The 13,908-nt window shown below is 31.2% G+C and overlaps 1 protein-coding gene across 6 annotated transcripts in view; it reads left to right on the top strand.

The window, feature by feature from the left end:
- atp2b3b (ATPase plasma membrane Ca2+ transporting 3b) overlaps positions 1-8,209 on the top strand; it is a 608,455-nt gene extending 600,246 nt beyond the window's left edge. For 4 of the 6 annotated variants that reach the window (XM_028813571.2, XM_051933859.1, XM_051933861.1 and 1 more), the window contains one exon: positions 7,212-8,209. In XM_028813571.2, coding sequence (XP_028669404.2) covers positions 7,212-7,577 — 366 coding nt within the window. In that variant the 3' untranslated portion in view covers positions 7,578-8,209. The remainder of the gene's footprint in view (positions 1-7,211) is intronic. The other 2 variants (XM_051933863.1, XM_051933862.1) reach the window with 1 other exon arrangement.
- The last annotated feature ends 5,699 nt before the right edge of the window (positions 8,210-13,908 follow it).

Below are 13,908 nucleotides of genomic sequence, written 5' to 3'. Positions count from 1 at the left end.
CAGGTTTTTCAACAAATACCAATATTATACCTCTTGAATGGAACTTTGCATTTCACAGTCCTCTTACTAGGGTTCACCTTCTTTCTTTACAGTCTTGTGACTCATGTAATGTCAACATGTATAATGTTAACCAAGGGATTTCCCACTCGTAAATTTTTAAGGATTAAGCAGCCAAAAATCTTGCTGTTTTATGCATATGCAGTATGCATACGATCCCTTTCATATTTATGGCAAATACATAATATACTGTTATCAGGCATTAAAAAATAAATGGATGTTATATAATTTTAAATATGGTATCTGTACCATACAATTCAGCAGTTTGATCCAGTTGAGAATCACAGGATAACAGACCATATTTTATTAGGTCTGTGCACAAGGTAGTATACAAGCTTATACAGAGCACCAGTCCATCATTAGCCCCACTCACATACACCCACACCCTCAGTGGTGTCAATTTAGGGTAGTTGATTAACATATCCTGGATGTCTTTCCTATTCAGACACAGGGAGAACATGCAAAATCCACATGGACAATGAGTGGATTCAGAGCTGGAATACATAATCTATGTAATAACTGTTGCTGAACACAGTTTTGTGCAAGATGCAAGTTGACTGCATTAAGCAATACAAGGAAATTCAGTTTAATGTAATGGACATGTAGCTCTTATGTGTAGGTAGAGGATATTCATCATACTTTATTTTCTACATTTTTTTGCAAAAAAATCCCAAAAGATTTAACAGGTTACAATGACTTTCATTTCTTCATAAAGTTTATTGTAGTTCAATCAGCTCTGTGTATGTTTAGTAAAAACTGTACTTTGCTTTAGACTACTCAGACTACTCTACTCAGCTATACCCAATAACATGCACAATAAGTTTGTGTTAAATTATGACAACACTTCCTTAACCAAATTCTTTCAAAAAAGTTTAATTTCAAATCGTATCATTTTGCAGGATTCTGCCCAACACTCAGGGAGGGGATCTGAGTGGCTTGTGAGACTGATTGGTTTCTCACACACTTTGGTCAAGGCATACATTCACCAGGACCAAGACCAAAATACTAACACGCTGATTGCTTTTCATTGCTGTTTTTTCTTTTCTTTTGTTTGGTTTTGTTTTTTATGCCTCAGCTACTTTACTTTTTCTGTGCAATTTTATTTGGTTTTTCCATCAAGCTTTTTCAGCGGCTCAGGCATGGAAGGAGATGCCAAAGTCAATTTGGCAGGCATATTCCACCTTTTAAATCCTAATCATCTAGGTCCTACTCAAAAGAACAGTGAAGGGCGTTATACTCGAATGTTTACATCACGAAATTAAAAGAAATATCCAAAAACAAATAAATGCATGATACTTTTTTCTGAGGTCGTACAGGCTGTGTGGAAAAACAAATGAGACAAGGCGCTTAATTATTCTTTTTTATTTACTTTTGTTAGTGATTTATTTTTGTGGGATACCATGAAAAAAAAAAAACGCAAGATGTTCATCACAACGGAATGTTTTCTTTTCTGTTTTCTCCTTGCAGCATGAAAATATTCCCATCTGGCTTTTGCGAAAAAAAAAAAAAAAAGTGCTCACTTCTTTCTCCTTCATAGACAACTGCCATCAGTATACACATCATTTTTCTTCTCTTTGGTTAAGTGCATGCAGTTTTGTGCTTTGTGACTTTTGGCTTCTGTTTATTTTTCTTCATATCTCTGCTGAGATTGAGTGATTGTTTTAAAATGTGCTTAAATATATAACTGATTTAAGTGTTATTCATTGTAGCAGTTTTTGTGGTAAAGCAAAAGTCAAACAAGTTTAAAGCAGGAGAGTGTTACATAGAGTAACAACCCACATTTTTATTTGATGGTGAGGCCTACTACTACATGTTAACAGTACAATTCATTAAAGTGTTATGTATTCTTTTTTCTTTTGTTACAGTGATATTTCTGTTGTAACTACATAATAAGCTAGAGTATGATGTGAATCATTTAAGTGCACTTATTAGTTTACTGAGAGTGAACCATGTAAAAATATACAAAAACGGATAATAGTAATTATTATTCCAAAGTGCGTCTATAGCATATATGTTCTAAGTAAAACAATTTCTTGTTACTTCACATTGAGACATTTATATAAATGAATATCTCCGTTATACTTATCCAAATCATGGTTATGATAAAATTTACTTTGTAACTAATGCAAGCAGTCTAAACTATTGAAAGGATTATTAAAAATAAAGACTGAATTGATATTTGTTTAATATTTTTGCATTAAAGTGCTCTTATTAATAAAAAAATGATTTAAATTTCATCAGTTCATCAAGAAAAATGTAAATTAACTGTTTAAAATATTCATTTTAACTGGTCACTTTTCTGATTTGGTCAATTTTGCTTTAAAACATTAGTCTCAACTCTTGATTTCTTATTCACCTCAATTTAGAGGTTTCAAGAATATAAGAGAACACTTTACATTATGGCAATCTACTGGAAAAAGCATGAATAAAGATGAAGTATTTTTAACCAACAAATGCAATGATTTATTGAACTGAGGGTCTGTGACTACATTAAAAACAAAAGCAGGTTTGTGGGCTAACCGATCATGTTAATTTATGGTACACAGTACAGAAAAACTAACACAAGCACATCTTTATATAGTTCTAGTATTGAAGTATTTGTATACTGTTATTTAAAAAGTGTATTTTAAGCTGACATTTTACTCACAAAAGTGTTTTTATTTTGAGGAATTATTTCAAATTAATAGAAGATATTTTAAGTTGTTAAAGGCAAAAGAACATATCTGAATCATCATATATTTGTTTACTATCAGTTACTGAAAGTATGCATATTCCTATCTGCATAAGCCTCAAAAAATGAAATGAAATAGGGTTTTTCACCTACTGAATATATATTATCTCACATCCACAATGTATATGGTATACTTTGAGACTTCTTATTTTAAATCGGGAGTAAGCATTTTATCAATATATGATGAACAAATGCATCAGCTGTTTCAGGTGTTTATACTGAAGCCAATAAAGATTTCATACTTATGAGGAGCAGAGCACTGTACAGAAAGCATACTAGCACATAAGCACACCTGACACCCTAGCAACAATACTTCTACAATTACATAACACTTTCAAAACTAGTTAATTAAATTTAGGTTTGAAGGGGCTCCAATAATAAATTCATCTAATAGCTTTCAAAAAGAAATTAATATGCAATACCTTCAACATAATAGGTACAGCATGTCTCATTAAATTGAGCCCTTATGCCCACTGACTAAAAAATGTAGAAAATGAGACAGAAAAACAATTTAAAAATTAATTACTGAAGTAAAACAAGATTGAGTAAACAATCTCACAAAGTCTAAGTTAGTATAAAATTGTAAAGAATGTTTGACTTTTGTATTACTCCATTTGTTTTGTAATCACTTCACTGAATGCTATGGATTAACACTTTTCAAGACTTTGTCTAGCAATAAACTGTTATGTAATTGACCCCATCTGCCATTTAAGGAGCTGCAATTAGTTGATTATAAAACAGATTATAACTATACAAAGTCCAAGCTCCTCAATTTACCGTACAAATTATTTTTTCTGTTTTTCTTCTGGGACAGTTCATAACTGTGGTTAGAGTAAGGATTAGGAAAGCATGTCCAATTATTAGTAACAATTGCAACATTTTATAAGATGCTGATCATTAAGGTTCCTGTCTGTTTCACTTTCAATTAATAAAGAACCTTACAAAGACTAGCAAATGAAGAATACTTGTTACAACCTTATTGATTCTCTCTGGAGGTTCTACGTTTTAGTACAAATGTAGGAAGTATTCTGTCTCAGATTGAAAGCACTGAATGTATAGTAGGTAAGAAAGGATTAAAATCAATTAGACATTAATGTAAAAAAAATGCACAATGAATGCATAATCACAAAAAAGGTAAATCAGGGCGCACAATTATTTTCTAAACACTAGCAGTAGTAATATCTTAATACCAATAAAACTTGCATGTAAGACTTAAAAACATTCAACACTTTAATTATATTGTACTTATAGACAGTAATTACTCTGTACCTTGAAGCACAATCACTCTGCACTCCTGCATTGTTAAAATGTACTGTTTGTATAGTATATGAAGCACTTATTTCCCATCAGAGTTTTCCACCCGATAGCATACTTATTAAACTACGGAACTATTCCATTACTTAATGTAATGGATTCTTGTATTCAACTTGTATTTCTCAGTTTACAATTGAAACATCTAAGACAAACAAAAAATAGTACAATTTACACAGTTCGTAGTATGTTGTAGGTTGTCTGGACATGAGGCAAATTGAACATACACATGGCATTTCCTGCTCAGCCTAACATTCCAGTTTGTTATCTCAGACTTTAGCTTATACTGTCATTTTAACCTGTGCCTGATACCCCTCATCAGACAGCAAGTTATTTAGACTAATTGTGTGGACTCAAATAATATGTATTTGTTTATTATTCTGTCAGTTTTTACTTTCTTAATCATCTTGTCAAAATTACAAAAGACATATTTAAAACATTTACAGACACAGACACATTATTTCTTGAATTGTTAGTAAGGATATTCTGTACCAGTGAAATACATCTGCTGCTTGCCTATAGAATGTTTATTATTTAGCCTTATATATTTATGCCAATAAAGCATAAAAATCCAGTAAATAAATCATAATGTACAAAATTAATCATTGACATTATAAATGTTTAACCTGAAAAAAATTCTAATATCTGTCAGAAATTCAAGTCACAAGAAGACAAATGCAGCAAACAGATCTTTTTTCGCAAGCACAACTATTATGTCAATTGGGAAGTACCTACATACAGTGAGTAGTGACTACGAAGTTGCAATATATCTGTGGAGATCTAAATTATTACAAGTTTCTTTACTTTTTAAACATAACATTCCCTTTTTAAAACTAAATGTTTTTCATAGTCCTATACAAACTACATTATATTTACTGTATATATAGGTTAAGTTAAAGCAAATGTTTACTTGTAAAATGTTGCAAGTGTTTCATAATTTATGAAAGGCCGTTTAAAAAATTGAAAGCACTGGAGCTTGTGTACTTATGTATCCCTTTGCAGTATGGATGTTTACACGTTTATTTTATATAAATTAGTGATTTTTTTTCATCCGCATGCTGATGCACAAAATTATGACTTGGAGACTTTCTTTCTTTCTTTATTTGTTTTTAGTGATTCTTTCCTATATTTCACTGCCATTGTCTACCACACAAACAGTGAATGTATGTTTGTGTTGTTGCCACTTTTGATTCTTGTACGCAGTCTTTAAAACTATTCAGATTCTCGAAGAAAGATAAATATTCCAATATATTTCATTGTGTTTGTGTACAGATCTTTGTTTTTTTTTTTTTTGTTCTTATTTCTTTTACTAGCAATTTTGTTGCAGATTCTAACACACTCAGTTCCTTTTTCCTTCTATATCTATGTATTTCAGTTTATATACACATACTGTATATGTGCTGTTAATAGGAAAACTGCTCATTCCATTTTGGAATGAAAATAGATTTATTATTCTGTGTAAAATTTTATTCTGTTGCCATCAGACCTTTTACACATTCATTGAAGGTAACTGTTGCAGCAGAATAGATGTTTCCGAATCATTCTAAATTCAGCTGATTGCTGTTTATGAGTAGTTTTCTTATTACAATGTTTTACTTTTATATATATATATATAGATATATATATATATATATATATATATATATATATATATATATATATATATATATATATTTATATATGTAAATACTGTTTGTTTTGTTTAATGTTTTAATTTCTGTTGCTTTTGTGATTGTGTGCTTGTTTTTTGTGAACTGACATTCGTAACTGATTTTTTTTAAATCTTTATTTGCTTAATTAATTGTTTGTTGTTGTTTTTTATCCTAATTTTTATATTTATTTTTCATTTTATTCATTAGCTTTGTTACTCATTGTTAACTCAAGGAACAGGCCGCACTAAATTGTTAAGATGTACATGAATAATACTTTTACAACAGTGACTAAGATGTTTTTAATTTGTTTTAATTTGTATACATACCTTCTCTTCCCATGATTGTGGAATACAGCATTTGTTTTCTTACTTGCACTGCCTGAAATTAAACCTCTGTTTAATAACACTTTGCTTTGTTTAAATTTTAGTGTGATTAAAACAGATGTAGAACCACCAATGATTTCTTGATAATCCTATAGGTGTAGTTATTTATTTAAGCAGTTTGTAGTATCACTGCGATAGTTATTTAGAATAATACAGTAACATATTTGTGAGACAGCACTTCAAGTAAATTTTGCAAGGGCACAAACTTGTATACATTTCAAAGCACAGTTCTGGGCACTAGCAGTATACAAGAGTGGCAATATAATTTAAGCAGAAAATATCTTAAGAACGCAGCACAGACAGAATATAAAGAAAGTAACTGCAGAACAGAGAAATTTAAAACCAGAATCACTTTTTTCCTTGTAACACGTTTATGATTGTTCTAAGGTGCTCCTCTTACTGCCTCTTTTTCCCTTCCCAGAACTATCACTGTAAAATCCCTGCATATCTGAAGCTCAAGTCAGCTGTAGGGCCGACATTTGTGATGCAATTTAGTTTAGAATTTAAGAATAGCTAATAATGAGGAAAGCTCCAAGATAGATTCATCCAGATTTTCCTTACTATATATCATTTTGATTCAATGTATAATTATGATTGTGTAGGGTCAGGGTTAAAATAAAAAAAAATATGTAGATTCTTAAGATTGTGTGAGCTGTATACAGAATACTCACTCTTAAAATTTGAATGTTTCAGTTTACAGGTAAAAATCTTTACTACATATACAGTATACACTTCTGTTGTGTTGGCAAACTATATTCTGAATTTCATTTCTTCTCCCAGATTGCCTGGTTTATAGGTTATGTAGTAAGAAATATAAAACAAATGCTGACCACTGGGGTATGAAAACATTAATTATTATTCATTTATGTTAATTTACTTCTGTAGTGAAGCATTTTCAGTATTTATTTTAATTGAAAATAAGCCATTTGGGGGTTAGTGCGGTCTGGCCTGAGTCTTACGTATATGTGTAGATATCAAAAACACCTATTAATGAGGTAACCTTAAGCATTCAATTTTTCTCTTCTCCCTTTTTTCTTTTTTTTTCTTCTTTTCCCATCCTCTGCTTTTTTTGTACAGATCCGAGTGGTGAAAGCCTTCCGTAGCTCTCTCTATGAAGGGCTGGAAAAACCGGATTCCAAGAACTCAATCCACAACTTTATGGCCCACCCTGAGTTCCTGATTAATGACTTCATCCACAACATCCCCTTGATTGATGACACTGACATTGATGAGGACTTAGAAACAGCCAGCAAGCACAACCATCACTTCCACCACCATCATTATCCACAGCCCCCACACCGTCAACACAGCTGCCCACCTTCTCCGAACAAAAACAACAATGCCATTGATAGTGGCATTTATCTGACCACCCCTGACGCTAGCAAGTCAGCTACCTCGTCCAGTCCAGGAAGCCCTCTACACAGCGTTGAGACTTCACTATAACAAAATGGAAAGCTACTTGAAGAGGCCGAAACAGACTCAATTAATAAAAAAAAATGCAGAGAGTCAACTTGTTGTTTGGACATTGGGCGATGGAGTCCACAGCCACCCTTCAGTGAAGTTTTTTAAATTTATTAAAATGTTGAAACAATTTAAGGGCATGGGGTGAGCCAAGGACCTCGCTGTAGTTACCTCTCGGCTTTTTTGTTTGTGAGAAGAAAATGAACTCAAGGTTCTCAAAGTGAGAGGTTAATTCATTTGCCTCTTAAATCTTATCATTATTAAGATTATCTTTATTAATAATATTACTGTTATTATTCTTATTGCTATTTATCAGTTTTTGATCGATTGATTGATTGGTTGATTTGATTGATTTTGTTTTATTTACAGTATGTATTGTTGTGTGAGTCTTGAGCAATGAAATATAAAAAAAAAAGCAAAAGTAAGAGCAAACTAAACAAACCAAAACAAAAGAAAAAAAAGAAATGATGAATGAAAAGAGTAATTCTAATGCAAAATTAAATTTATTATCTTTTTTTATTATTATTTTTTAGAAAGTTGTGGTTGGGTACAGTCTTGGAAAACTATGAGGGGATGACGTTGCCAGCCAAACCAACAAACTAAATATCACATTCTTCCTTTTTTGTGTGTGTCATTTACTGGATCTTTACTAACTTAATCAAACTGACCTTATTAAAAATGGTTAATGTTTAAAATGACATTTATTATGTATGCAACATCCATAGTAGCCTACTAAACCCCAACATACTTGTGCAACATCATACTATTTTAAGCTAAACATTTCATTACAGACCATCTTCAAAATCACATTGATACATATTTGTCATAAATAAATATAACAAAAATAATCAAAACAACAGCAAAGTAACTAGGTCGTTTATTTTAATACATGTAATTCAGCTTTAAAATAGTATGTAAAGATATGGAAGATGTTTTAAATGAATGAGCAGAAACCTTTGCAATACAAAGCTTTGATGGGACTGACTCAAAGGGATTGCTGATTTGCTTAGAAAGAAGTCGCCCTCAGGTTTAGCACCCAAATGATCATGCACCTGCACTAAAAATTTCTATACAGTCTGTGAAATACTGAAATAATGTGATAATAAATGGCACTCGGAAAATATGTTTTCACAAAGAAACAATGCTTCTTGTGGAACTAAATATAATCTTGCATCATTGTAAATTATTTAAATGACAGGTCTTTTTTGAAATATGACTTGACTAGGTCATAGGACTAGGTATGATTAGATCATAGAAATGTATAGAAATCTTTTGTTTAGCCAAATATCCAGTACTATTATTGGGGGTTTGAATTAAAGAGAAAAGTTAAAAGCTTTTCACATTGTAAACTTAATGTCATCCTCTGCAGACTAATATTTCTGGTGAAACACAGAAAAAGTACCTTTTTTCATTTGAAGTCATTCACTCACAACTGAAGTGATGTTTTTTCACCTTATATTCAATTGAATGTCTATGTATTTAGCTTTTTTGTTCTATCATTTGTGTGGTTAGCTTCTAAAAATTTGCTTCAGCTTTTACATTTATATGCATTTACATCACCTCTCCATTATGGGTTGCCTGCATATTGATTATGGCCAGGCTAACTTCAAAAGAGATTAATATTTACTAACATCTGGAGACAAGGTGTTACCTGTGACACAATACACATTTTTCTATTGAGGGTAAACTGTGGCTTTGTAAGCAGACATTCTCTCTTTTCATATATATATATATATATATATATATATATATATATATATATAATATATATATATATATATATATATATATAATATATATATATATAGACCCTGAACTTTGTTGGGTAGATGGATTAATGTAATTCATGAGTGAGACTGTTTTTGTTATTCACTTGACTGGTGTGTTTCTTGGGAGACTTGGAAGCCAAGTCTTTTGGCTGCTATTTATTGTTGGAATTTGCAGGTACAGAAATCCTTCAAAATGATTATCACTGCACCTGTTACCCAGTGTAATCAATAGCTTGCAGTAAGGAGAATGCACAGGGTTGTAAAATAGGTTCAAAATATCATAAATGGGAGAAACAATAAGATATTCATCTTTTAGAATACTGAAACAGTTGTATAAACAGTGATCTTTGTTTAGTCCATTTCTTATTTATTAAAGGGATGTTTAACTCTGACTAAACTAATTTGAAACAAAAAGTTATCCTATCCAAGAATGGGTTACAATTGCATGCAATTTTTTCCCCACAATTGAAATTGTCAATTACAATAAAATTTCTTAAGGCTGTGGGTATGATGCACCATTCTCTAAAAGCAAGCTTTTCCAAGCTCAGTCTTGGCTTGACTTGACTATTGCAGCTGTTGATTTTGATCCAATCATTTAGGATCAATAAGTGCCTGTAACTAGACCCATAGCAAAAGTAAAAATTTAATTTTATTGTTTACTCATTTTGTGCTTTAATTCAGAAATTATGTATCAGAATTTGTTTTAATTTTTAAAGGTACTATGGTATTTTCATAGGAACAAATCCATGTATTTATTCCAGGTATTTCCTTCACAATACCTGTTATTTAACTGCTTGATGGTGACTACACAGATGTGAATGGAAGTAATTTAGCAGCACCCCTTTAAGACACATCATCATTATATTGGTGCTGGCTGTTTGACTGTGTCTGCACTGACCTATATTGAATCCTTGTGCTTAAACACAGGTAATTCTGTGAAATGACTGGCATGCTAGGCAAAACATCCAATGTGGTGTTTCTGCCAACAGATTTTTCAAAAGATGCAAGGTAACAAAAGAATTTATATGAAGTGTGATGTATTTTTCTTGCCCTTGAGGATTTTAGTTTGGGTTGGAACCTCAGATATCATAACTATCTTCAGACATGCCAGCATATATTTTTCCAATGCACATCTCCAGAGTAAAATTAAAAATAACACACACTGCATGCTGTTAATTTATTTTAATAACCTATTGTTTGCTGTAGGTACATACTGATGAACTGATCAGCTATTTCAGACAGTGGTGGATGTGTTGAAATAAAAATCACCAATCCTTCCATTTATCCATCCACCCAACCCACTTTATTTCTGGGTCATAGAAAGCAATCATTTCAGGAGTTCTCACACAAGTCGCATTCTGAGGATCAAAACTATAGTGAAGTTGAGATCCACTTCAATATGTGGAATGTAAATCAGGTTCAGTAATCTGATCCCATGCATGTTTTTACTGTTTGAAAAGCATAGAAAAAGTCTTATTTTTTGTCAAAAATATTATTGTATTAGAATAACACCATTTTTTAAATGTATCTGTTTAGAAACAAGGAAATAAATAAATATTTAATAGGGATATACCTTCAGAAAATGAACAGAAAATAAAATGCACTCCATGTGTTAAAAGCTATTTCTGTTTATCCAAATCATAGTAGGACAACAACCTGTTCACGTTTCTTTCTTTCTTTCTTTCTTTCTTTCTTTCTTTCTTTCTTTCTTTCTTTCTTTCTTTCTTTCTTTCTTTCTTTCTTTTTTTGCACATTGGATTCCCATTCTCTGGAACAAAACAAAGGTTATGACTTGAGGTTTAAAGCCAAGGATTGAATTGGCATCTGTTTAGAGAATGGGTTGAGCAGAAAACGGCAGTAATGGTGGTACTCCAGTTCCGAGTTTGATAACCACTGTTTTAAAGTATTACACATTACATTGCTTGACATATATGGTATTTACTGTCTATACGTCTGTATTTGTTTATAAAGGAAGTACATACATGGTGGAGACAAAGTTATAATAATTTATGATTATGCTGGTGCATTGAGAACGAAAAATTGTATATTAATAGCTTTAACGCAAACAAGAATTTCTTCTGATTAAAGTGTAAAATATTCATGAAGAATAAATAAGAAAAATGTTATTGGCTTAAAGTCCATCACTATGTTATTAATAAGGAGCTGTCTCACGCATGTAGTGAAGCTAGTTTTTATTCCATTTTATGTTAATTGCTTTAATCTTAATTTAACTGAAAAAAATAGGTTTGCGCAACCAATGTTTTATAATCTGAATGACTTAAAAATGGATGTGGTGATTAATCTATGCCACTGGTTACATATTCACTGTTTAATGTTTCTATAAATCTATAACAGTGAAGGTTTTGATTCTGCTGAATGTTATGCAATGTCATATCTTTATTTCTCTCATCAATCAGAACCAAGCCTGTTTTGGTAGTGGCATTGAACTGAGGTTATATAAATCGTTGTTTTTCTCTCATAAGAAAACATACATTTGTTGTCTACAGAGTAGACTTTCCACACTTTGCGATATGTCTTTGGCCTTCACAACATATTTTTAGTGTGTTGTGGTTTAGAAACATGATTTTTTTCTGGTTAGTGTTCCAATATGGAGCTCCATTCAACTGCTAGCAAAGCAGTTATGCTAATGATATGGAATCGAAAATGTAGTGCCTACAGAATATGACAGTATATACTGTAATTACAGTTAGTATTGAGTATTATGACACTTGTGTTAAAGGTACAGTTAGGATAATTAATTGGTTTTGCACTAGGTAAAAAATGATAAGTATGTAATCTAAGCATGAGACTCATTAATGCCTTTGAAGCATTTAATATGTTTTAAGAACTAAATCCAGATTATCATTTTTGGAGTATTTTAAGTGTGCTTTGTGTTACTCCACATAGTTGACACAGATTATTTTGGCTGAGCAAAAGGTTAATATATGCATACATTAGCCATATATATATATATATATATATATATATATATATATATATATATATATATATATATATATATATATATATATAATGTATATGTGTTTGTATATATTAATCTACAACTGCCTGATCCTAATTAAGGTTTCTTCTTTTTTCAATTAGACCTATAGCAAAAGAGTCATTATTATTATGTGAGTGAGCAGATGTATTCAGGAAGTTTTAAATGCTGGTTAAGATTAGTCAGTTTGTATTTTATAAAAGCACTTGCAAAGCTTGAAGTTTGTGTTGACTGGCCAAAACTTTAATCCAGAGGCTGATCACATTCTTCAAATGAACAACAGAATTTAGCTGTATTTTGATTGCCGATTGACCTATTTATTTTAGCTCAGGAGTAAATTATTGTATGGAACATGTTTAGAGTGTTATTTTTTTTTTATTAAGTTTGGTATGTTTGCCCGTTGTTTCAGTTAGATTTTGAGCAGCATGCTACAGTGTTTGCAAGTGAAAATCTGAAGTTTTCATGAATTTCAAAGATTCTTTCTTTGAATGTTTTGAGATTAAACTTGTTATTTTCATAATCAAAATTACTTCAGCACTCACAATGAGAACGTAATATTTATGAGTGTAAGTCTCCAATCTGAACTATGCTTTTTCATCTTTGAATATAAGGGATTGGGGATAATGTTTCCTGTTGGGTAAGAAAATAGGCACTTCACTGTCATTTTTTGCTTTGGATTTTTCAATAGGTGCAATTTTGTAACTAATGATCTTATGATCACAAACAGATCTTTTATGTTAACTTTCAGTTTAGTCATGAAATATCGCCTGTAGTATGGGAACCCAAAGATAAATTACTCATGGTCATGACATAAAGTAGCCTATTGTCAAGATAGAGATAATTTAACTAATTGTAAAATCACTTTTTGTAATAGCAGAACTCTGACATCATCTTGTACTCATAAAATACCACAGACTTGACGTATGTCCTGGAAAGGTCACCATATGATTCATTTTCACTCAGCATGTCTGTTATTTGTGATGTCAAACTTATCTGAGGGGAATTCAACCAATTACATTATGTCTACTCATCGTAGATAATGCTGTAAATGTGTGTTACTAATGCAAATTAAGCTCTTTTTTTGTTTTTGTTTTTTTCTACATGACCATGACCATCATAGTCAGAAAAATTATGTTTTAGTGTAATTTCAGAAAAAAAATGCAAGCCTGTAACACATCACACTATTGCAAAAGTTTTTATATTAGATTGTTACAGACATAATGGTTGAACAAGTCATCTGCTTGGAGTTTTTCAAAAGTATTCTTAATTTGCCACCTCTTTTTCACCTTGTGAAAACAATAAAATTGACAGCACTGATGGCCATTCGCTCAGACAAGGCACTTCACATGTTATGAAAATATTTTTTATTTTGAAGGATGTACATGTTTGAATGAAAAAAGATCAATGTGTACTAATGCATTTGCAAGCTTGTTTTCATTCAATATTGTAGATATATTCACTGGAGGAGGAAAAAAAATATACAATGTGAAAATATAAAATGTATTTACAAACAAAAAAAACAATTAAAAAGGTTTAGCTTTAT

The sequence above is a fragment of the Erpetoichthys calabaricus genome, chromosome 11 (assembly GCF_900747795.2).
Source record: "Erpetoichthys calabaricus chromosome 11, fErpCal1.3, whole genome shotgun sequence".
Lineage (NCBI taxonomy): Eukaryota > Metazoa > Chordata > Cladistia > Polypteriformes > Polypteridae > Erpetoichthys > Erpetoichthys calabaricus.
Note: the sequence above shows the minus strand (reverse complement) of the source record. Positions and strands in the feature narration are given on the sequence as shown.